This window comes from Schistocerca gregaria, chromosome 2 (assembly GCF_023897955.1).
Source record: "Schistocerca gregaria isolate iqSchGreg1 chromosome 2, iqSchGreg1.2, whole genome shotgun sequence".
Classification (NCBI taxonomy): Eukaryota; Metazoa; Arthropoda; class Insecta; order Orthoptera; family Acrididae; genus Schistocerca; species Schistocerca gregaria.
This window is the reverse complement of record NC_064921.1, coordinates 30,792,383-30,818,496: the sequence shown is the minus strand read 5'-3', so window position 1 is coordinate 30,818,496 and position 26,114 is coordinate 30,792,383. Positions and strand designations below refer to the sequence as shown.

The 26,114-nt window shown below is 37.7% G+C and overlaps 1 protein-coding gene across 1 annotated transcript in view; it reads left to right on the top strand.

Annotated features, from left to right (window-relative positions):
- Positions 1-26,114, top strand: part of LOC126336261 (Down syndrome cell adhesion molecule-like protein Dscam2) — a 103,081-nt gene that overhangs the window by 14,561 nt on the left and 62,406 nt on the right. The window contains exons 3-4 of the mRNA XM_049999757.1: positions 14,239-14,337; positions 23,588-23,773. Of these exons, the coding sequence (XP_049855714.1) occupies positions 23,653-23,773 (121 nt within the window). The 5' untranslated portion in view covers positions 14,239-14,337; positions 23,588-23,652. The remainder of the gene's footprint in view (positions 1-14,238; positions 14,338-23,587; positions 23,774-26,114) is intronic.

Sequence of the window (26,114 nt, the reverse complement as noted above, 5' to 3'; positions counted from 1 at the left end):
GTTATACTAGCTTCACATCTTCTTTTTAAAGAGCCAACAGCGTTCCATTTAGCATTTCTTTGCCTGTAACCCTATGCTTTGATGTATGCTTGTGCTGTAATCACAGTGAATGTATACCATGGAGTGTCACACATATTATGAATAGTTCTATTACTTACATGTCTGTCCAGTGCTTGCTCAGCTACTCTCCTAAATTTGAGCCTCAATTCTTGAACAGTTATACTACTTCCATGTCCGCCCAGTGCAAGGTCAGCTACTCTTCTAAATTTGAGCCTCAATTCCTCTACATGCCCCTGTCCTGAGGGAAATATTTTGACTTCTTCTTTAAGTTATGACATGACTGGCTCTGTATCTAACTTGCTGAACATGTTATTCTTCCTACTTGTTTTTTGCTACCTTTCATACCTTAGTAATAATTGTTGCTACAGTTGCCTCATGGTTGCAGCATGTGATAGCCAAGCGGTCTAAGGCATCTTGCCTCAGTTCACGCGGATCCCCCTGTTGGTAGCTCGAGACCTCCCGCGGGCATGGGTGTGTGTTGTTCTTAGGGTTTGATGACCTCTGAAGTTTGGTTCCATGGGAACTTATCACAAATTTCCAAAATATTGCCTTATGGTCACTGATACCAGTGTCAGTCTGGATAGTCTGGAGAAATCAGATCTGTTTTTGTATCCTTTATGTGTAAAATATTTCCATCATGAACAGATTTATGACCAACATTCTAGGTAGTTTTCAGAAGGCATTTATTAATGTTTTGGAGGACATCCTGCCTAGACCAGCACTTACAGTATTGTAATTATACCAATGAATTATTGGATGACTAAAATAATAAATGATGAAAGTATCATTGGGGAACATAAATACCAGGAAACTGGGTTTTTTTCTGAAATTTGCACTAACATCTGGGGTAATTCTGTTAGTTTCACAAGAAGATCCAGTTTCAAGTTTTCACTCAACCATGATACTCTGTTTTGCACATACAAGCTCACATGCAGCATCAGTTTCTATCTCTGTAGATTTCAGTTTTTTCTCTGCTGAAACAAATGCACCACCTTCATTTTCCATTATCATATCTGTTCCATATACACTTTGATTTGTCCCAAACATCAAAGTGGTGGCAATTTAGCCAGCTTTCTATATCCAGTATCATAAGCTCTGCTGCTTTCTAGGCACACTTCAAACTTGGGCACTTCACTGTGAATGCTTCAGCAATTCACTACTAAAATTTTAATACTACTGCCTATGGAGAGCATTACATTAGATCTATCAGTGATACTTCTGTGTCTTTTACAGCTATCATTATCTGGAGTGATTGAAGATGCAACCATTCTATAAAGCACTTGTGTGCACCCCACTCACAGTCAGCTACACTGCTGATGTGTAGTTCAAAACTCATCTATTTAGAAAGATGCTACAGTTTTTAACTCTACAGTTTCCAGCCCTACATTGCAAGTCTAGAACATTGAAGAATAGCTTCTCATAGAACTTTCAAAGTCTCTGGTTCAAACATTCAACTCTGCTCAGAACCTGGGTGCCCCAATAAATTCTGGGGAATTAGCTGCAGATAGTGAGCTACCATGAAATTCTGTGAGTCGGCCAAAGCCTTCTTCAGAAAAGGAAACAAACACACATTCATTCACACAAGCAAGCACACATAACCACTATCTCCAAAAGCTCAGGCTAGAATGCAACTGTCACGGAGAATGGAAACAGGAGTCTGGAGGGGATGAGGAAGATGATAGCAGGGTATGGGTTGGGGGCAGGATTTTGGAAGTGGAGGATGTGTTGTAAGGAAAACTTCCAGCTGGTTAGTTTAGAAAAGTTGGTGGTGGAGGGGAGGATCCAAATGGCTCGGGTAATGAAGTAGGCACTGTGATCAAGCATGGTATGTTCACACCCTCTTTGTGCACTGCCCTCTGGAAAGTGTTGAGTAGAGGGAATGGGGATGGTAGATTACTGTGGATTGAGGCTGGGATAATTTTGAGAGTGGAGAATGTTTTATAAGGATAACTCCCATCTGCACAGTTCAGAAAAATGGACGGTGGAGGGAAGGATCCAGATGGCCTGGCTAGTGAAGTAGACAGTGAAATCAAATATGTTATGTTCACAATCTGCCACTGCACCCCATGTCTTTTCCCTTCACTGTTCATCTCCTCTTTACTCCCTGTTCTCCCTCCCCCCTCCCTGCCCCACAGCATCCCAATTCTGTGCTTCTTGGCAATGTAGTCCCTACACACTTTACCAGACAGCATTTTTCTGTCCCCCCACCTGTACCCTGCTATCCCTTCCCTGCCTGTTCCATATTGCTGCTTCCATTCTACATGACAGTTGCATTCTGGTTCAAAGTGTCAGAGATGGTGGTCTCATGTGTGTGAGATATGCTTTCCTGTGTGAATGAGTGTGTGTATGTTTCCTTTTCTGAAGAGGGTTTTGGAAAAAAGGTAATGTGTAAGTGTAAAGGGTCTTTTTATTGTGCATGTCTGCAACTCAACATATCATGTGGGTAGCAATCTATCTTTTATTTATATTGTTAAAGTATTACTTCAGAGACAAGATGACTGTCATCATTTGCTCCAATGGCACTACTATCTCCAGTTGATTGCACCCTGGTCCCCAATGGCTGCTGAAACAGTCTCTTCAAAAAGTTCAATTTGACTTCCATTCATGCACAATGAGTGCAAATGTTTAACCTTCTCACTCCATGATTCAGCTTTTTCTTAGGGCATACCATTATTCACTGTAAATTTCAACTACTGTTGATTAACAGACCTCTGCACATTTGTGCTTTCCTTTTCACTGCACAGGACACAACAGGCTTCCCAATAGGTGAAATGTGTTTCACTGGCTCTTTTCTAAGTTTCTGTGGCAGACAGTACCTTGAACTTGTTGGTTTCACCCTGGTCCCTGCCTCCCTCACACAGAGTCACTAGACCTGCCACCAGCACATCACTCACGGTCAAGTGGAAATGCGCTGATAGATTATTTATACATTGCAGAGGACATGTCACCCATTGAAGAAGGTAGGGCTTGAAATACCTTTGATAGCTCTGGTACACAATCCTTGGCAGCTCGCACAACACACCAATATGAAGCAGCAGCCATTTGCTTGAAAGCAGTTAGAGGAATCTTTAGCTGCTTGTGAAATACACCCAACTCAACCTACACCCACGTGGCTGCATTTTGACTAGTACAGGTTTTATCTGAACACTAAAAAAATAACTTTAAATAAGCCTCACTGGGATTGTTTTAATTTCAGAATCCATAGTGCTACAAGTATTGCAACTTCTTTTTAACACCTGGGACAAAGAACACTCAATGATTTGGTTTGTGTAAATAACAAGAGAAAAACCTGGCATAAATTTCATACAATCCTTAATGATAACTGTATGTTGCACTTCTTTTGTAGTTATATTCAGTAACAGAGTTGTGTAACAATTGGTAACAATGTCAATAAAGGCAAATGTTGTCAATATGCACTATTTTATAAGGGGAGGCTAAATAAAACATACCACAGTTACAATAATCACAAAGCACAGTACTAAACTGCAGCAGTTGAATTCAAATGACATAAAATTTCAAACACTTACTTAGAAGAATCAGGTAAATGAGAAGAAAAGTGGAAATATTGTAGGAATCACATAATTAAGTACACTGCTGTAAGATGAGTTCACGTCTTGAACATGTATTGCTGACAAAATTTTCTGAATGCAAAACTGTGGCTCTCAATATGCTATGAAATATGTTAAACACAACTCTTGTGTCTGAAAATTTTCAAAAATGTACCTTGTATCACATAACAACACAACGAAATTTGGAGGAAACTATTTTTTTTAACAAGGATACTGTTGTGACTTCTGAAATTTTCCTGGCGTATTTGTTCTTCTATTAATTTCCGGGTATGCAGCCGGATCCCATCGACAGTCTGCCATGATATTTCAGCCCAGAGACGTCTGGCCATCATCATGTGAGTACACAACTACTGAAGAGCCCAGGTGTAGTCGTGGTATTTATGCCGAATCTCGCGCATGCGAAATGTACTGGCATCCTACAGCGCATGCGCCAGGTGTTGACATACGCGGCATAGCTGAGTTGTACATGCTGCCCTTGGTGGTGAAAAGAAAAGATCATCTAGTCATTGAGTATCAAATGACACTGTCGATTCCACTGTGATTGTATAATTTTAATAACAGGATTCCAATTTTTATCCAGCTGAAAGCCGTTGTCACGATTTATAAGATTATCGGCAAGACATATTTACTCTGATTCTTTGATTACGGAATCCCAAAATCCGGAAACAGGAGCTAAAATTTTTGTTCCATTGTATTCCATTGAATGTCCTAATGAAATACATACACCGGGAATGTGTTGTCAAAAATAGACCGGTTACTGAAGAAGAATAAAATCCAGGTTATCTTCCTTCCACCAGCAAAGAACCGAGACCTGGTTGGATCCGTTAAAGATGATTTACAACTGAAGAAAACAGGCGTCTACAAAATTCCCTGTGAATGTGGCTCTGCATATATTGGCCAGACAACAAGAACTGTCCATGAACGATGTACAGAACATGAAAAATACACCCGTCTGCAGCAACCATCAAAATGGGCAGTAGCAGAGCACTGTATTTCATTGCGACATTCAATGGAATACAATGGAACAAAAATTTTAGCTCCAGTTTCCAGATTTTGGGATTCCGTAATCAAGGAATCAGTGGAAATACGTTTTGCCGATAATCTTATAAATCGTGACAACGGCTTTCAACTGGATAAAAATTGGAATCCTGTTATTAAAATTATACAATCACAGGAGAATTGACAGCATCATTCAATACTCAATGACTAGATGATCTTTAATTTTCACCACCGAGGGCAGCACGTACTACTCGGCTATGCCACGCATGTCAACACCTGGCGCATGCACTGTAGGATGCCAGTACATTTCGCTTGCGCAAGACTCGGCATAAATACAGCGACTGCACCTGGGCTCCTCAGTAGTTGTGTACTCACATGATGATGGCCGGACGTCTCTGGGCCAAAAAATTGTGGCAGACCGTCGACGGGATCCGGCTGCACACCCGGAAATTATTAGAAGAAGGATACTGTTGCCAAAAGTTCATAAGAAAAACAAATGTAGTTTACAATGGACAATGAAGTAGGAAATGTTGTGCAGCTTCAACAAATGCTCAAAGACACACAATATATCATGATACATACAGGCCTTGAAAAAATCAATGATGGATTATGGGGAAAATACACAAACAGTAGAAGTTTTTCCCAGATTTGAGAAATTCTAGAAACTGTCTTGCACTTGTAGCCTCACATAAAGTAAAAGGTTGAAGTTGGTGTGTATATAAAAATGAATATGTAAAGAAATGTGTGAAGTGCACAGATTTATACTTAGCTCGATTTGTGTCACCTTCTACACTAGCATGCCATTGATGAACACTGTTGTGTCTCTTTATACTCCTCCAAATAGTGAAGTTCTTGGAGTACCAACAAATTATAATACATACTTGGAGTAGCTAATAATGCAATTCTGCTGCTTGAGATAAAGGTACACATTTTACCTGCCCAATACTCTCATGCTCCATTAGGGGTGAAGGGCACAGCCCAGAATCCTTAAAACGTGGGTTCCTGTAGGATGTTGACAGTTTGCCAGAATAAGTTTAGTAAGAAACTTCTGAAAAATATAACTCCAAGATGCTAAGTCTTTTTTTTCTCCCATTCCCACATTTGAGGTCTGTCCTAAAAATTCTGGAACTTCGTACAAAATTTTTTTCTACACTTAGCTTTCAATTATTATACATTGTTCCCTTTGAAATGCACACCTCCATACCTCCATAGTTTATACACTGCTCTCAACACCATTTCCACTTCTGGAACCAGTTTTTGTATGCCTCTTGGTGGATCACATGAAGCACCATCTTTGAATTTTCTTTTATCTTGTCTATCATTGCAAATCTTCATCATTTCAGTAGGATTTTCAACTTGAGTTCTGGTTTTCTTAAAGATCGTCTTGTTCTTATGTGCACAATACGAAAGCTCTTCACAAATTGCAGGGCAAAGGTCTTTCTAGTCTTGTCTCATGAGCCATGGGGAAAATTTTGCGGTATCATGAGTGTCATCAGTACCTGTTGAATGTTGTCCTGAACAAGGGTCATCTTTGACTTTCATCAGGCCATTTTTAAACCATGTGAACCATTCATAATATCTAGTATGGATTAAACACCCATAGGTTTCCTATAGCACGTTGTGTGTCTCAGTGAAGGCTTTCATAAGTTTCATGCAAAATTTAATACAGATGCATTGCTCCTCTTACTCTGCCAACTTGAAACTCGCAAATCATGTGACAAAACATTCTACTCATTACAACACTGAACAATAACTAACAGAGATACAACACTGAAACTTCCTGTAGTTACACATTAAACATAGGTATGTGCAGGGATGGCAACAGCATTTTTCTCCAACATACCATTGGTGCGAAATTATGAATCTTCCAGAATTTTTTGAAGTTACAGTGGACATATTGCTCCTTAAACATGTGGGATATGACTGATCATCAACCTATTTCCTTACAATTCTCAAGAAAACACTGTTGAAGACTTGTGGACTCGTGTACAAATTGTGTAGATTGTTATATCCCAGGTCTTTCTAATTTAAGATCACTACATCAACAACATTTGATTGCAATGGCTGGTAGCTTCACTCCACACTAAACCTGCAGTCAGATGTCATGTACAGTGCTGTGTACTATCATGTACATTATGTAGTACATAGTTAAGTGCAGTCATATGAATCTTTCTTGGTCTTCCAATTACATTCTTTTCCAGGAACATTGTAAGCTTAGTTTTTCAAACTCAGTTCAGTTTACCAAATGTTAGTGGTCTATTTATTTCTTTTGCTGACCATCCTGTCATGGGCTTCAACTGCCCTAAATAATAGAATTCATCAAGTCATCCTACAAGTTCATTGTTAATCTTGAAATACCGTTCAAAAATTTCAAATCAAATTAGCAAGAGCTGTCACACTACATGTGAGGCTAGCACAACAGAATCCAAATTTGCAGAGAAAACCAAGTGATTTTAATATGATTTACTTATCTTGAGTAACAGTGCTCTTGTAGATGTTGAACTGGATAGTTCATTGCTCCAGGACCATATTCTGTTTTGTTCAATTCTGTTATATGGGGTTCTTATGATATTAAAAATAATAACAGTGGCCATATAATTATTTAATGATTTATATTTAATTTTACAAGCTTACTCAGTTTGACTCAATGTATCAATGCCTCTCACAACAGACACCCCACATGCCCAATTCTTTGACATAGACAGGATCTACAAAAGTGCATATGCTTCTGTTAAAATCAAGAAACCACCTCTCACTTAGTGAAAAAAGCTTCCAATATGGTGGACTTACTCCAAAGATCAAATGAGTAATTACATTTTAGTCTACTTATGCAGAAAACAATAGGAAATGGAATTTATGATAAAAATAGAACAGGTGCTGATGATTTTCATATACTTGTTCTGTATTTATGTAATGACCATTAATTATAAGGGGTGATCAAAAAGTTTCCATCTGAGGGCTTTTCTGTAGCATACTTGGAACACAGCATGACTCTGTTGAGGGTACGTAAGCTCCGGCATGTAGGCAAGAGATTAGTGTGGGGTTTATGTTTTTTTGATGTGCATGCAGTAAATGCAGAAATTTTGACAAGGGCAACATTATTACCATGTGTTTCCAAACATGACCAGTGTGCGGTTATTCTTCCCTTGCTGGCCAGAGAAAAACACTGCTGGACAGCATGTCTTTCCTAAACCACTATTGGAGAATGGTATGCCAAATTCTGTGCTGGTCGTAATTTGACACAAGAGGCCAGCAGCATCATCACTTACTCAAGTGAGAGACACTCGAGCACCCATCCTATTGATCTGATCTCTCCCCATGTAATTACATCCCCTTTGGTCCCTTAAGAAATGCCTTTAAGAGTTGTTGATTCCTGTTGGACTAGGATGTGCAGCAGGCAGTTATGGACTTCTTGACACAGCAGAACACTGTGTTTTAACAAACAGGTAGCTTCAGCCATGTGCATGATGTGATACTTTCCTCAATGCTCATGACAGTTTTGTTTGATTCTGGTCTGCATGGCCTCCAAAAAGAAATTGTTTGATCATCCCTTACATGTTAAATTCACATTTTAAAGTTTGTTTTTGCTAAACATGATCTATTAAGTGTTGTTATTATACTAACAGTTTAAAAATCCCTACAGAATTGTCGTGTCAACGGTTTTACAAATTCTTAATAACACAATTACACAATTTAGTATTTCAAATTTCAAAAACAACATAATCCAGCAAGTTTGACAAGATATATAATGCATTCTGCATATTCTGTCTCCTAAACTTCTTGATGAGCTGTAAATTCAAAGAAAGTAGTTGCTTTTTTTAAAATAAGCAAATTCATAAATTATTAATTTCATTAAATTTCATTACATTTCATTAATATCCTGAAACATCTAATGTGTCTTTTTAGGTTTTGTTAGGAAGTTGTGGCCATTATCAAAGTATATTGGATACTGTTCATATTTAAATTGCTTTGCAGTACATTATTTTTGAATATTTGCATAAGGTAAACTTGGTCATAATTATAGTTTGCTAAAAACATTTCTTTTCTTTGCTAACAGTAAGAACATAAGTCAAATATTATGGTATTGTGCAAGTATAGGCAATGAGAGTATTCAAAATATGAATTTTATATGCTGCCAACTGAGCATGGAAAATGTTGATAAACAACCTGATTCACGTTGGGTGACAGCTGACCAGACACCATATTGAAATGATCAGTATCTTGCCTAAAATGTTATAATCACTACAGTTTGATATGTAAGTATTTGTTTATTCATGTCTAAAGCATCAAACTTCAACATACAAGATATATACAAATACAAATACAACACTTTGTAGAGATGTAAAATGAAATAATCACATTGGTTTATTGGCACAGTGCTAGAGAAATGTAGTGAGTCTAAAAAGGAGAAGACTTACAAATCACTCAGGAGAATGGTAGCAAATAGAAGTAAAGGGGATATCAAATTTATACAGAGAAGGGCAACACAAATGGTCACAGGTTTCTTTAACCAATGGAAGAGTGTCACAGAGATGCTGAAGGAACTAAATTGGTTGACACTTAAAGAGAGATGCAAAGTATCTTGCGAAAGCCTAATTCCAAAGTTTCAAGAAGCTTAAATGATGACTCCATGAATATACTAACCCCTATGTATCACTCCTGTCGGGTTCATGAGGACAGGATTAGATTAATTACAGTGCCCTCAGAGGACTTTAAACAGTCATTCTTCCCATGCTTTATAGGGAGAAGCCCTAATAGTTGTTACAGTGGAAAATACACTGTGCCATGTGCTTTGCAAGGTTTTTAACAGAATGTGGCCATAGATGTAGAAATAGCACTTGTAGACTAATTGCTAATTTAAAATTTGATACAATGGTACATCTTGCAGGATATAGTCTTCACTGGTATGGTTTGCTGTACTCCAGTTATGATCTCTTATTAAGTATTGCAAATGTTGACTTTGAAGAATACATCAAATGAAAAGATGATTATGACTATTTAAGCAACTTTAGCCCAGTTTATGCCAATCACTGTGCCTTTAGAGCTTGCAGACATCAAATCAACAATGACACTTCTTGTAGGACGCTTTCTACATCGCTGTAAGTGCTCCATAGTTTCTTGAACTCCTCAGGTACAAAGAGTTGATGATACGAAATAACCCCATTTCTGGAAATTGTTTTTTGACCTTGCAAACCCTGTCTGAACTTATTCAGTTTTCCACAAGGGACATTCTTCAGAAAAATCAACAGCTGTATTTCCAAAGGAGTTATCCAGTGTTGTTGAGACCTCATCTTCTTCATAGATTATTGATAACACATCTTTTGGCCAGTGTTATCTGATGCCCTTATGAAACTTTTTCTGGATATCAGTTTTTAAGGAGCAGGATGATTGCTGTGTGATGGCTGTTTATCAAAGGCTGATATTGTATACCTTTCTCTGCATACAGATACATCAATCAGATATGTGGAGTGACAATTCTAGCTAAATGACAGAGTTTATCCCATGTGTAGGATTCAGACATCCAGTAATAAGCCTACATAACTCATTGAGAGTGATATCCTCTTGTTTAACATAGCCAGAATTGTATCTGAGGTATCCATGCCACCAGACATGCCAATGGAACCAGATGAAGTGGCATGAATGGTGCTGTGGAGTAGTGCAGAAACTTATTGTAGATGGTGCACAACATGCACCATCTACAATAAGTTTCTGCACTATGGGCAGACCCACTGACGGAGGTGTTTACCTGCGTGGGTCAGTAAGCTGAACAGGGTAGTGGTTACACAGAGTTCAGCTACTGCAGACTGCACCTTCTGTATCATCCCAAGCATTGCTGCTGAGAGTTCAGTCAACAGCTGCTGGTGCCAGCTGTGTGCTGAGTTATCCACGGGTATATCTCTACAAGGATTAAGACTTTCTGCTTCCCATAGATTGACTCACAAGGTGAGTTGTTTCCTCTCATGAGGTTTGATTCTCTGTTTATTATCAAACCACCATTGGCCAATGACGTCCCCGTGCCAAAAGTGTAATGTAGCAGCAGTGTCACACCAGTGCAGATCTTAAAAGTACCTAACAGGACTCGCATATGCATCTGCTGTGGGACACAAAGGTGAAGCTGTAATTTTAACTGTTTTTGCTGCTGCACCACAGGATTATCACACAATTTAATGCAGTATATTCTTTCTTGCCGATAATTTTCGTTTTTCATTAAGACACTGATGTTTCAAGGTCAATGTCTGATCAGTAGTGACTCCATGATATGCGGGTAGAAACTGTGTTACAGCCACACTCACCTCCAAGTCATGCATAGATTTCTGAGGACATCTGTTACTAAAATGCAACATGAACACTTATGTTTTGCTTTGATTTGGCTTTAATAGATTCTTACACTAGTATTTATCACACTCCTCCACAACAGTGCTAAGATTTATTTCCAACTGTTTAAAGGTCACACTGTGAGAAGAGAGGGCAAGCTTATCAGCGTAGATGAACCTTCATTTGTTATTATGCAGGGGCTGATCGTTGGTATAAATATTAAATAACTGATGAGTCAAAACATTGCCCTATTGAAACCTCTTCTTTTTGCCCCTCCACTGACTTTGATGATCTTGAGGATCTGTAAAAATTTTCTATTTTGAAGGAGATCTTGAATCATTTTGGTCAAATGGTAATCTTTAGTTATTCCATGCATTTTTGTAGGTGTGTTTGACAGTTTATTGTGTCATAAGATGCTGTTAGGTCAATAAATGTTATTCCAGTAACCTTTCTTCTATCAAAGCCATTTCAGTATACTGGGTTGGATTTAATACTTGTGCTGTACTGTCCTTACCCAGTCTAAATCCAGCCGAGTGAGGTGGCGCAGTGGTTAGCACACTGGACTCGCATTCGGGAGGACGACGGTTCAATCCCGTCTCTGGCCATCCGGATTTAGGTTTTCCGTGGTTTCCCTAAATCACTTTGGGCAAATGCAGGGATGGTTCCTTTGAAAGGGCACGGCCGATTTCCTTCCCCATCCTTCCCTCACACGAGCTTGCACTCCGTCTCCAATGACCTCGTTGTCGACGGGACGTTAAACACTAATCTCTACCCCCTCTAAATCCAGCTTGCTGTGGAATTAAGAGGGGTTATACTGCTTCTAAGAGTCTATTATGGTTCATTTGTTCAAAAGTCTTGCAAGTATGATAAAGAAGATTATAGTCTGTAACTGCTTGGTTTGTCAACTTGCTTGCCTGGTTTCAGAAAGGCAGCTACTTGAAACTTGCATAATTGAGACAATTGTTGAAGAAACATGGGAGCTGGTTTTTGGACCAAAATGTTTTACTTGTTTGACTATTATATAATGTAAGCCAGAAGCTTTACCAATTTTAGCACTGGTATTGCTCTCTCCAGTTTTTTTTTTTTTTTTTTTTTTTTTTTTTTTTTTTTTTTTTGACAAATGGTTTAGAAAGGTGACTCAGTTCCTCTTCCAGAGATCTGAATATTTTAGTTGGAGACTTATGTGTATGACTCTCATTTACCATTTTAAGCAGGATAATAGCTATCTGATCATCAGAAATGTTGCTCCTACATATCTCTTAGCCATATCATTATTTAATCTCTTCAGCAGTCTCTATATATCTTTTCCCCCCTAGTTCTGGATATCTATAGTTCTTTAATAAATTCCACCACTGCTCTCTTTTGACTTTAGTGATCAAGTTGTTAAGGTGTTTGCAGCTACAGTTGTTTCCATGAAAGGTTTAAGATATGTCTTAATCTATTGCATTGTGCTTGGGGTAAGTTCATATATATATAGCTGATTCAAGAAATAGTCATCCATGGGTGTTTTCTGTACAATTTCTATAATTTAATCATGGACTCAGTTGTAGGGACTAGTTCGATTATCTTCTGTGACTTTCAGTTTCTCCCAATTAGCCTTTAAGAAGTTAACCTTAGATGGAGTGGTACTACCTGTGGTCTTATTGCCAACACATGTGGACATATTATTGCCTGATGTTGGGTATTTGGGATGGGTGTGCATCCATAAGGGCTTTGCGCATTGTTCAGCAGTGTTATCAGCAACAAAAAAAGGGTCAGGATTGTAGCCACACATGTATCTGCCACAGTTTAACAATGCAGGTTTTTTGATGTTATGTAATAGTGTTAACTGATAAGTGCCTGCCTAATGGAGAACATTTTCACAGTTTTTGTTATCATCATTATAACCGCATACAATATTATGACTGCAGAAATCTTCAATTAAGAACTTAATTTTTCCTATATGAAAGTTCTCAAGATCATCAATACCAAATTTGTTACCTGGAGGTTTGTATAAAGGCGAAATACACAATCATAAAGTTGTTGCCTTCTCTGACATCAGTGAATATTATCTTAATATACAGTTGTTCAAACACTGAACTCCCACACTGTTGATGGGACCTTTCAGCAATGAGAGACAATCTAAGGATCCTGGAACACAGTTTACAGTTGTCTTTGTGTGTTTCTTGGATACATGTGACATGATATTTCTGTTCGAACCATAGCTGCTTCAGCAAATCTGTGTTGCTTAGAGGTAAGCTTTCTATGATGGTAGAAATTATTGTCATTTTGGATCTGACAAAGGCTGAATTTTAACTGAAAGATTATGTTTCATTTCTATGAATGCTTTTGTATTGAAAGAGTCAGTTGGTAAGTACACAGTACTTTGACAGTTGCACAGGTGGTGCCCAATTGCAAGTAAATACTGCAGCCTTTTGGGGAGTTCTATTGGTGCCCTCTGCTATGTTGGTTATAAATTATTTTACTATTGTTATAATTGATTTTAATGTCTACATTCAAACTTGTTTTCTCAATTCCTTCCATTTAGTTTTCCCAGCAGGAGCAGTCTTCAGCAATATGAAGGTTCAGGCATATTCAATTAAAACAATTGGCATTTTCAACTTCCCACTTCAAGGACCCAAAAACTTCCTGTAGGGTCACTGAGAATGGTTTTGGTGACATTGACTCCCCTTGTCCAATTCCTTTTTCAGTTTTGAATTTAATACTATTCTGATAAATGTCTGTTGCAAGTAATAGTAATCATATCTATATTTTTAGTGTGCTAATGTAGATTGAATCAGTGCCTGTTTTTCTCAAAAACTGTTACTGCAGATTTTGTTGAATTTGAGTCTAAGGATTTCTCAAACTCCCTGAATCCCTAGAAAAATGGTAATTCATACTCATCACTATTTTTTTGAGACTTTATTTAATAGTCAGTCTTTGTGATAATCTGATGAAAAAGGAACCATAATGTACAGGTACAGGAAAGCTCAGGAAAGAACCACTCTCTGAAACAGTGTGAATGCAACCATCACGTCAGGAGGTGGCTCATAAAGTATTTGCCGTAATAGAAAGAATCAATTAGTTGCTCTCAAGCTAATAGCTTTTAGGCAAAGTGTGTGTAATATGAGAAAATCGGAATTGTTAGACACTGTACAAGTTATATGAATAATGAATCAGTTGTTTGTAATTGAACTAAAGATACAAATTTCTCTCTTTCTGTAATATATTCTTGCTTCACAATTACAGTCTCTAATATTTGTTGTAAGAATCTTTACATGGGAAGCTGTCAGTAAGCATGATGTGTTTTTCTCAGTTCCTCCCGCACCAAGTGATCTACAAGTTACTTCTGCAAGCATTTCAAGCATTCTGCTTCAGTGGAACATCTCTTTTGCAATTAATAACGTTATTCAAGGTAAGCATAATCACACAAATTTATTAAAATGTGTCTAAACTAGCAGTACATGTAATGACAACAATGCAAATAGTCAGTTTTTGACAATGTAATGTAACTGAATAGATAAAAAAAATATCTACTCACCAGCAGCAGGACAACACACATATAAAAAAGGATTTCACTTAAACAAGCTTTTGGAGCTGGTAACTCCTTCTTCCAGCAGAAGGGCTGCAGGTGAAGGAAGAGGGGTGAACAGAAAGAAACTCGGACATCGGGTTCTGTGGACTTTTCCAAACTCTACCCCTTTTCCTAAACCTCTCCTGTTCCTTTCCATTCACCCCTCTTCCTCCCCCTCACCCTTTCTCCTAGAAGTAGGAGCCACTGGCTGCTTACTGAATAAGAAAAATGTTTTCTTATATGTGTGTTGTCCTGCTGCTGCTTAGTGAGTAGATTGTTTATCTATCCAGGTACTTACAAATTAGTTTTTACAATGATATTTTTTCTATGACACACCACCAAGAAACTTAAAGCAGACAAAAAGGCATGTTACATATTAGATGAGTTATGACAAGTACTACAGTGCTCTTTAGTTATGAAAACATAGACCACAAATTTTTTACAAACCATATAACTTTGGTATTGATGTTACAGTCAAAAGATGTGTTGTGAGAACTTGCAGAACAAAGAACACTTACTTTAGTGCTGATGAGTTATACCAAAAATATCAAAATAAAGTGGTAAATGAATATAAAGGGAGAGTGGTGGTGAGAGGTGTCGCACGTTGCACCAAACTAAATTACACCTAAAAATGTTGCTACAGTTAAATTCAAAATTCTAATCATAGAATTATTTGCTCCTATAATTTACAAATAACGAGACATGTTTCTACAGTGGTGGGATGGATATAGCATGTATGTAATTCATGTCGGGACTGATTGCCATTTCAGTAGCAGTGGACTATAGAGTGTTGCACATTCACATATAATTCCTTCATCATAAGTGTTGATTCAACATGGCAGATGTTTCACCTTCATTTTAATCACAATATGATCTCAATGATAGGTTACAGCTTCCAGACCTACAGGATACATTATTAAAAAGAAGGTGGAATGTCCTGTTAAAGAGGCAGCGAGTATAAAGCATTGTCATTATGATAGAGGCAATCATCAAACGTCTGAGATGGTCCACAATAAACATACACACTGTGTATAGATGAACATTGAGTCTGTGAGAAAAAATTCATGTTAGTATGTTAGGATTTATACACGGGTGACAGAAGTCATGGGATATGTGCCAATGACATGTAGGGCTCCTTTTGTCCAGCATAGTGCAGCAACTCAACATGGCATGGACTCAGGAAGTCATTGGAAGTCCCCTGCAGAAATATAAAGCCATGCTACCTCTACAGATGTCCACAATTGCGAAAGTGCTACCTGCGCAGGATTTTGTGTACAAACTGGTGTCTTGATTCAGCCCCATAAATGTTCAATGGGATTAATGTTGGGTTGATCTGACTGACCAAATCATTTGCTTGGAGAGTCTAAAATGTTCTTCAATCCACCTTGAATAATTGGGCTTGTGGGTTGGCGCATTGTCACCCATAGATATTCCACCATTGTTTCAGAGCATGAAGTCAATGAATGGCTGCAGATTGTCTCCAAGTTGTCAAACATAACCATTTCCAGTCGATCGTAGTTTAGTTGAACCAGAAGACCCAGTTCATTCCATGTAAACAGAGTCCACATCATAATGGAGCCACCACCCACTTAAACTGTGGCTTGTTGTCAACTTGGGTCCATGGCTTCACCTTGTCTGCGTTACACTTGAACCTTAGCATCAGCCCATACCAAATGAAACTGTGACTCATCTGAGCAGTTGCATAGGGTCCAGACGATAGGTCAGGAGCTCAGGCAAATCGTTGCAGGCAAACTCGTGCTGTTAGCAAAGGTACTCACATGATCATCTGCTGTCACATTCCATTAATGCCAAATTTTGCTGCACTGTCCTAACAGATATATTCATCGTACATCCCACATTGATTTTTGCAGTTATTTCATGCAGGGTTGGTTGTATGTTAATAACAACAACTCTACGCAGATTTTGCAGCCCACAGTTGTTAAGTGAAGGTCATCCATGGTAAAAGGTGATGGCTTAGATTTGGTGTTGTCAGGATGCTCTTGACACTGTGGGCCTGGGAATACTGAATTCTCCAATGTTTTCTGAAATGGATTGTCCCATGTGTCTAGCTCCAACTGCCATTCCATATTCAAAGTTAGTTAATTCCTGTCATGCTGCTATAATCATGTTGCACATCTTTTCACATGAATCACATGAGAGAAAATGACAGCTCTGCCAATGCACTGCCCATTTATACCTTGCATATTCAGTGCAAGTGCCATTTGCATATGGGTGTATCACTCTACCATGACTTTTGTCACCTCAGTGTATTTCCGTACTTATAAAATGTTGGAGACTCACTAAATTAAAGGCAGGGATTTTGTTAGCTGCATATCATATATACTGAAAGTCCACTGTAACACTGCATTTCTTTCCTTGGTTCACATGTGGTGACAGTAACTGTGAAAAGACAGAAATTTAATTATATGGTAAAAGGAAGTTATTGTAGATCATGTGTTTGTGTGCTGTGTAATAGTGCAAACAATACATTCAGTGCAAATATTAATCTGATTTATGCATCTTACAAACTGATGTTTCCATACTTCTGTTGTGCCATATTCACTGAACTGTGAACATCATGGTTATGTACACAAAAGAACAATCAGTAGACTAGCGTGATTTTGACTGCGAAAGTGATTAAGATTTATATATGAGAACAGCTTGTGAAAAGTACAGGCAAATTTAAGAAAAGATTGATTTTTACCAAAACTGTGGTACCTTAGTACAATAGCACCCATTCATTCCCACCTTGTCAAACTTTCTATTTTACTGAAACGTTTCAGTATATCTACAGACAGCAATGCCATGGACAAAAGGTCATCCTGTGCATAAGCTTTGTATAGGTGGTACAGGCTACAGTCATGAAGCATAAACATTTATATTGCCTACCAAATGTACCATTATTCCACCTGGGGTGCTTACAGTGTCTGTTTCTTAGGTCATTCTGTATAAATGAATAGAGTCCCACATTACTGCATGGTAGATACACAAATGAAGAGTGCAAATGTGAAATGTTGTAAGGGCCAAATCCCACATTTGTAAGGATAGTGAGAAAACAATCTGTCCCTTTCTCAACATAATATTTGTATCCAAAAAACTGAGAAAGTATTATGATACCACAGAATTGTGCTGCTGACCACTTCATGACAAAAAGTAAAGAGACACATTAGAAAACAATTTATTAACAGCACTCTAGGTAACATATCAGGGAACTGACTGATTCTAAATTTCTATAAAGAAGCTTTTGTTCCAAGTGCCATTAACACTGAGGTGCAACATTTTCTTTAATTTTTTTGTGATAATACAAGTACAGAAATACAGCAGCTATGTCTTAACTAGTAAAACTGTAGTCAATAACAGTCATTTCTAATTTTTGTATGAGATAATAACAAAATTAAATTCAGGAAAAAAATATTTCAGTATTGTCTTTTCTACTCACACATTTTCATTCTTGGGATGAGATGTCCCAAAGTTTTAACAGTAGACTCCCTGTGTTGTTAAGGAAGAAATTACTTTGTCTGTTCACTTCTCTAATGTGCTACTATTTCTGAAACCAAAATGAGATTTTTATTAATAAAAACAAAATATTAATGCACTCTGATTTCCACACAAACTGTGCATCAACTAAATGGAGGAGAACCTGATGATTGATTCTTGGATATGTGTGTGTGTGTGCGAGTGTATACCTGTCCTTTTTTCCCCCTAAGGTAAGTGTTTCCACTCCCGGGATCAGAATGACTCCTTACCCTCTCCCTTAAAACCCAAATCTTTTCATCTTTCCCTCTTTCCTGACGAAGCAACCGTGGGTTGCGAAAGCTCGAAATTTTGTGCTTGTGTTTGTGTGTTTTTTTATTGTGCCTATCTACCAGCGTTTTCCCGCTTGGTAAGTCATGGAATCTGTGTCTTAATATATTTTTCCCATGTGGAATTTTATTTATTCCATTTTATATATATTTTTTTGGGCAACTCACCTGCCAGCAAAAGTTGCATTATTGTCCAAAAAAAGAGTTATAAGAATCATAGGAAATGCAACTACTATAAGTTCATGCAAGCTACTATTTAAGAACCTACAAGTTCTTTCATTAAGTTTGTTAATAATGTAATGGACAATGAAGACCAACTAGTACAATTCATAAGTACAATACTTGACACAAAAAGGAACTACATGTAGATAAGATGGGACACGACTAGCAAAATTTTACAAGTTACTAGATCATGTTAAGACACAAAAAAAATTAAGGAATTTTCTTAACCTATACAGAAGTTAGTGAAGCTACCTTCTTTCGAAAATCTGGGTAAGTTCCTGTAGAATACTTCAGTAACATAATCAGTGTTAGTGTATGTCATGTGAATTGTAAATATTTTCTAATCTTCAAATTTGTGCAAATTGTACAAATGCAAAATCTGCAAACTATAGTCATGGGCATTTGTAATTATTTAGAGTGATTATTGATAATTCATAAAAAAAAGTGCTATGACGTAACGTAAATTTGTTTACTTATGCAAAAAAAAAAAAAAAAAAAAAAAAAAAAAAAAAAAAAAAAAAAAAGGAGAGAGAGAGAGAGAGAATGTAACCTATGATCAACACACTAATATAAACACCCTCTTGCTTTTTTAATTAAAAAACTAATATAAGTTCTTGTGAAGAGCACGTAGACATTAACCTGTATACATTTACTTACAATTATGTAAACATATTCATGTTGTAGTAGATAAGAAATTTGTAATCATCACATAAATTCACAGTGTCTCACCTCATCAGCTCACAAAAATTGACTTGTCCAATATCAGTTTGTAACTACACACATCAAGTAAAGTTTCGCTGCACCCCAGTTACCAGAACTCCTGAAGATAGACGTTGACTGTAGATATTGTTTCACAGACCCAGTCCCTTTGACTGCTCAGAGATGTCACTAAACCCACCCAAAGATGTAAACAACAATGCATGAGCAGCACCTATTAGATGGAGGGGGTCCAGCAGCTGATCAGTTCCAGTCATTCCACCAGGAAGGAGGTACATGGGTTGTGTTGTCTGTAGTTCAACCATACTTAGACAGTCAACACCATGGTTCAGTCTTGTCAGCATTGTTACTTCGTGCCAGGAAGGGCTCTCAACAAGGGAAGTGTCCAGGTGTCTCGGAGTGAACGAAAGCAATCTTGCTCAGACATGGAGGAGGTACAGAGAGACAGGAACTGTCAATGACATGCCTTGCTGAGGCCACCCAAGAGCTACTACCACAGTGAATGACCACTACCTGTGGATTATGGCTCAGAGGAACCCTGGCGGCAACACCACCATGTTGAATAATGCTTTTCCAGAAGCCATAGGACGTCATGTCATGACTCAAACTGTGCGTAATAGACTGCATGATGTGCAACTCCACTCATGACACTCATGGTGAGGTCTATCTTTGCAACCACAACACCACACAATGCGGTACAGATAGGCCCAACAACAGGCCGAGTGGACCGCTCAGGGTTGCCATCACATTGGCTTCATCAATGAGTGTCACATATGCCTTCAACCAGACAATCGCCAGAGGCATGTTTGGAGGCAACCCGGTCAGGCTGAACACCTTAGACACACCATCCAGCAAGGTGGAGGATCCCTGTTGTTTTGGGTGGCATTATGGAGGCCAACGTGTGGCGCTGGTGGTCATGGAAGGCACTGTAACGGCTGTACGATACATGAATTCCATTCTCCGTCTGATAGTGCAACCATATCAGCAGCATACCGGTGAGGCATCATCTTCATGGATGACAATTCACACCACCATCATGCACATCTTGTGACTGTCTTCCTTCAGGATAGCGACATTGCTCGACTAGAGTGGCCAGCATGTTCTCCAGACATGGACCCTATCGAACATGCCTGGAATAGATTGAAAAGGGTGGTTTATGGAAGACATGACCCACTAACTTTGAGGGATCTACATTGAATTGCTGTTGAGAAGTGGGATAATCTGGACCAACAATGCCTTGATGTGGACAATATGCCATGATGAATGCAGGCATGCATCAGTGCAAGAGGATGTTCTTCTGGGTATCAGAGGTACCAGTGTGTACAGCAGTCTTGACCACCACCTCTGAAGGTCTTGCAGTATGGTGGTACAACATGTAATGTGTCATTTTCATGAGCAGTAAAAAGAGCGGAAATTATGTTTATGTTGATCTCTGTTCCAATTTTCTGTACAGGTTCCAGAACTCGTGGAACCGAGGTGATGCAAAACTGTTTTTGATGTTTGTATGTACAAAAATGATGAAACAGACCAACAAATAAATGAGTCAATCATTTATACCACTGTGGGACATGATGGTCACTGTGTTCATGGAAAAATGTTTGTGGTTCCCAGATAACCATGATTATACCCAGGTATGCAGCTCTTCATCTAAAGCAAATTGACAATCACAAATGTCTTTCTTTAGAGCTCTACAAATGTGGAAATCACTGGGGGAGATATCAGGACTATATGAAGGATGTGTAAGGACTTCTCAGCAATACCCCTGCAGCATTGTCAAAAGAATCTTGGCAACGTATGGATGGGAATTATCCCACAACAGAATGATGCCATCCATAAATATTCCTGAGCATTTGGTCTTGATGGAGTATTTCAGTTTTGGCAAAGTGTTCATGTACCACTGTGCATTAATTGTGGCATGGTGTTCCAGGAAGTCAACAAGCAGTGGGCACTTGAAATCAAAGAAAAAGGTCATCATGACTTTCTTGAAACTGGCATGCCTGTTGTTTCAACTGCATTGTAGCAGTTCTACTAAGAGTCCTTATGAATTCTTCATACTGTCCTGATCTCTCCCCATGTGATATCCATATTTTTTGAGCCTTGAAGAAAGATATTCATGGCTGCACATCTGCTTTGGATAAACATGACTGGGTACATCATATTTCCTTAGGCAACTGCCACAATTTTTTCATGAACTCATTGATAGCCATTTATTTATTTATTATCTGCTCAGAACACATAATTTTAAATGTATGGCATTGTTAACAATGTATCAATTTTTGACATTTACAAAGTACAAATATTTTACAATATGCTACACTTACTTAACTTATTTCTAGTACAGGACTATTTCTTATGTTGTTGTTCATGTTAAATCTGAGTTATATGGGCAAGTTTTAATAAGCCACTGCTTGAGTCACATTATAAAAGTATTTCTGACACACATTAACTTCATTTGGTAACAAATTATGAGAGACAACTCCTTTGAAATAAGGGCTTTTTGCTGTTAAAGTTAATCTTCTATTAATCATGTGAGACTTTTTTGTATCATGGTTGTGAATTTCCATATTCCTCTTGGTGACCTTAGTATCGTCTTTCACTAGCGTAATGATTTACAGCATACAGATAGCATTGTCATTGTTGTGGTCTTCAATCTCAACACAGGTTTGATGCAACTCTCCATACTGCTCTATCCTGTGCAAGTCTGTTCATCTCCAAATAACTATTACAACTTGCATCATTCTGAATCTGTGTATCATATTCATCTTTTGGTCACCCCCCCCCCCCCCCTCCCATGATTTTTGTGTCTCCCCTGCCTCCCATCCCCCACCCACCCCACCACAGTTCCTTCCAGTACTAAATTGTTAATCCCTTGATGTATCAGAATGTGCCCTATCAACCAATCTCTTCTACTAGTCAGGTTGTGCCACAAATTTCTTTTCTTACTAATTATATTCAGTGCCTCCTCACTACTCCTCATTAGTTACATGGCATAAGTTGTGAGAGTATTGATTCTAGTGAATAGACTTTTGCAAAATGTTCCTTGTTTTACTTTTGCTGTGATCTTCAGGGTCCTCTTTTGTATTATGAAAACCCTTTTCATATTAGTGTGGCAAGTCCCATGCCAAAGTACTATTCCATAAAACAAGAAAGGGCATACTAATCCAAAATATACAGTACTTAAGTTTTAAAAATTAAGATATGGTGATAGGCCCCTTAATACATGTAGACTGGGTGTTATCTTTTACAGATATGGTCAACTTGCTGAATCCATTCAGTCATTTATGTATAAACCCGAAAAGCTGTATTCTGAACCAATTTTTGATAGAATTTCATCAATCACAATATTTTGCCTATTTGGACCACACATTTTAAATTGTATGATGTTTTTTTGTTCTATGTTTACTTTTAAGTTGTCTCTTTCAAAGTGAGTTCTAACTCTTTCAGTGAAGTTTTGAAGGCTAAGCTTGCTGGTTGCACAACATAGTTTTCATCTTCTTCAATTGGGCTAAGCTCACTAGTTGCACAACAGACGCAAGATGTGGCATCGGTATATATAATGATCAAATGTTTGCTCTTTACAGAATTTTGGATATCATTTACATAACATGTAAATAAGAACGGAACTCAAATGGAGCCAAAATGTATATTTCATATTCTTGATTGTCTTCCCTCCAGTATTTCTCCATTATCATGTATGATTTTTGTACACTTTTGTTTAGCTTTTAAAAATATTTCCAGAAACTGCACGAGTTTTCCAATGGCACTACTCATCACAATTTTTGATAAGAGCATGTTGTGATTTATTTATCAAAATCTTTTGAGAGGTCCAAGATCATGCCGCACAATGGGATAAATGTTTGGCACTGATAGGTCGTATTGACCACAATTTACACCATCTTTGGACTCTTATTGCTCTGCCTAGCCTCCATGTTACTTTTTAGTTCTGTTCTGTATCCCAAGCTGTGTACACGTTTATGACTAACTATGAAATATATCTCTATGTGGAATTTAATGGGAATAGTTATTGCATTCGACTGATAATCGTATCCTGTTTCCATAAATGCATTAACACTAATGGCAATTACTTTTCAAATTATAACAGTTCATTAACTTTTTTCCATCTGTCTTGTTTCATTTGATTTTCTATTACGTTTTTCTTCATGAATGCACTTGTCATTTTGGAGCACAATATATTCATTTAAGTGGGTGCAGATAGTCTTAAAAATATATTTTGCTACCTGCCAAAATTTTAGTCTATTAACTTAAAAATTTGTCTCCATCATCTACAAATAAAAATGAAACATCCTAGAAGTACCATTATCAAATGTATGTGAATATTTCCTCTCTAGGGTTTTATTTGCATCTCAAAAGGGAGTTTGGAGAATGGGAAAAAATAGTATTAACAGCAGATGATATGAGTTATTTATTGAGTAATCTTCAATGTGGGACTAGATACTATTTGTATTTGCAAACCTTCAACCAGCTGGGGCAAAGTTCACCTACACCCACAATCGTGACACGCACTCATGGCTCAGGTAAAGTATTGTGCTGTGCTATATATGTTTGTTATTTATAAGTCATCATTTTAAGCATTCCTTATTTTCTAAGAAGTGAAATGTGTAAGTGCATTGACAATAGTTTCATTGTGTTTTTTGTCCTTGAGTGTGATCTTCAAAGTTACAGAAACATTGTGCTTCAGTGGAAGGATTGCACTATATTACAAGCAGTGTGCTGTAATGAATACACTGTATAATGCTGAAAGTGGTTTGTATACATTCACAGAACAGTGAACATCATTGGTTGTCAGTTTTGGCAATTGTAATTTCTCCACGGTTCTCTTAATATCATTTCTATTTACTCTAAAATGATCCTTAAAGTGAAAGTGTATGTAATGCAGATAAAGAAAATCTGCTCACCAAGCATGAGCAGAAGTTGGTGAATGGGCATAGCAGAGAATATATACTGAAAAAATGCATTACCCTAATGCAGAGCATCCAATGCAAGGTACTAGGGTCTATTTTACCACACTGGATGCCATGATTCTCCCTCCTAATATATGCTCCCCAAAATCATGTCAGTGGGGAATCATTCCACAACATATACATAGCCTCAGTTATGCCAATGTTTTCAGTAATCATTTTCTTTTTTTATCATTTATTTACATTTTTCTTTTTATCTATTTGGTTATTTCGTCTTCCCTCCCCATCTGCATTTTCACCTTTGCTTACTCCTCTCTTTCAGGCTCATACATGACATATTTCTGCTAATGTCCAACTTTTATAGTACCCTCTCTGCCACTTTCAAGTTCTTTGCTCTGTAAACCTTATCTGGTATGAATAATCCAATTATTTTTTTCCCAAGCAGTTTTTGAATGGATAGAAGAGTGAATGAGATGCAGCAGTGTCGCAGTATACTTTCCTAGGTAGCGAAGATGATGTATGTGTGAGTCTTACTTCCTTTTCCAACTTTCTATCACAATTAGGCACTAAGTCCACTTTCATCAGTACCCACATAAACAGTGTATGTGTTTTCAGAAACTCTCATTTTCTGATAATTAAACATTTACCTCTGGTATAAGATGTACCTGGGATCAGTTAATCCAATAACAGAGTGCATACTACGAGTGTGATACAGACTGATATGATTGCCTACAGCAAGACTACCTAGAGGAAGATTCTGTTCCAGTGTATGAAAAAGAGCTTACCATACCATACAAATTTTGAGGTGTATGTTAATTTAAATAAAGGAGATAAAAAGTTTCTTGAGAGATGAAGCTATAATACAGAGAAGCAAATCCAGATTAAAAAGTATGCACTGTTTTTGTTTGACTCTGTATAAAGATGTGTGTGTGTTAGATGTGTTTTCATGTGTGTGTGTCTGTCTATATTTTCTTAAGAGGAAGAAGTTCTTTTGGCTGAAAGTTTTATTTGCTTAACAGTCTTTTTGTTGTGCCTATCTGTGACTCAACATCTCTGCCATATGATGAGCAATCCGTCTTTTTCATAATAGTGTCGAAAGATGATTAATGGTAGGGAGTAACATTTGTCTGCTACTGTTGCATTCATGTGCTTAGGCAGATCATTAGTCAAGAGGTCAGTCATGAAACCCTTCTTCTTATCATGGACACAATACAAGCTTAATCTCAAGTTTGCAGCATTGCATTCCCTAGAAATATTGCCATTGACCTGACTATGCAATTTAATATTTTTATATTTTATTAAGTTATTGAAGCCTTGGGGTTAGTAGAAGACTGATAGAGGGGAGATTGTATTCCATTCGCTGCTTTAAACATATGAGGAAAATACAATCTTGTCTTTCCACAGGCTGTTTATTACAATTTACTGTATGCGTCATGTAATTTGTTTTTGAAATTGTTCAAAAAGTCTTGGTGTTTCTCTAATTATGCAAATTCCTTATGAAGGAAAATTTCTAAAATATATATGATTAAAAAGGAAGTTAAAACATGCTTCATAAGTCCATACTACAAAATTAAACATCCCTTACTCTTTGGCCATGATATGAATACCCATCATGTGGTTGCTGCCGGGAAGACTATGAGGCAGGCTCTGCCGATGCATTAAGACTATCACTAAGAAAGGAGCACCGAGGGAAGTAGAGTACCGATACCTTCCTGCAGTGCAGGCACAATTACCTATATCTTACACTTATACGAAAGCAGAGGTAACACACGCAAAAATATTATTACCACTTGGAGACAAATATCTTCCAACCAGTGTCAACATTGTCCAGCGCTGACACCACTAGTAGAAAGTCTCTTTCTGTTGTGGATCAATAATAGAGGCCTCTTAGAGTATGGGTTCATAATGGAAGGGGACAGTTGCAACACCCCACCACATTTTAATACCTGATCACATT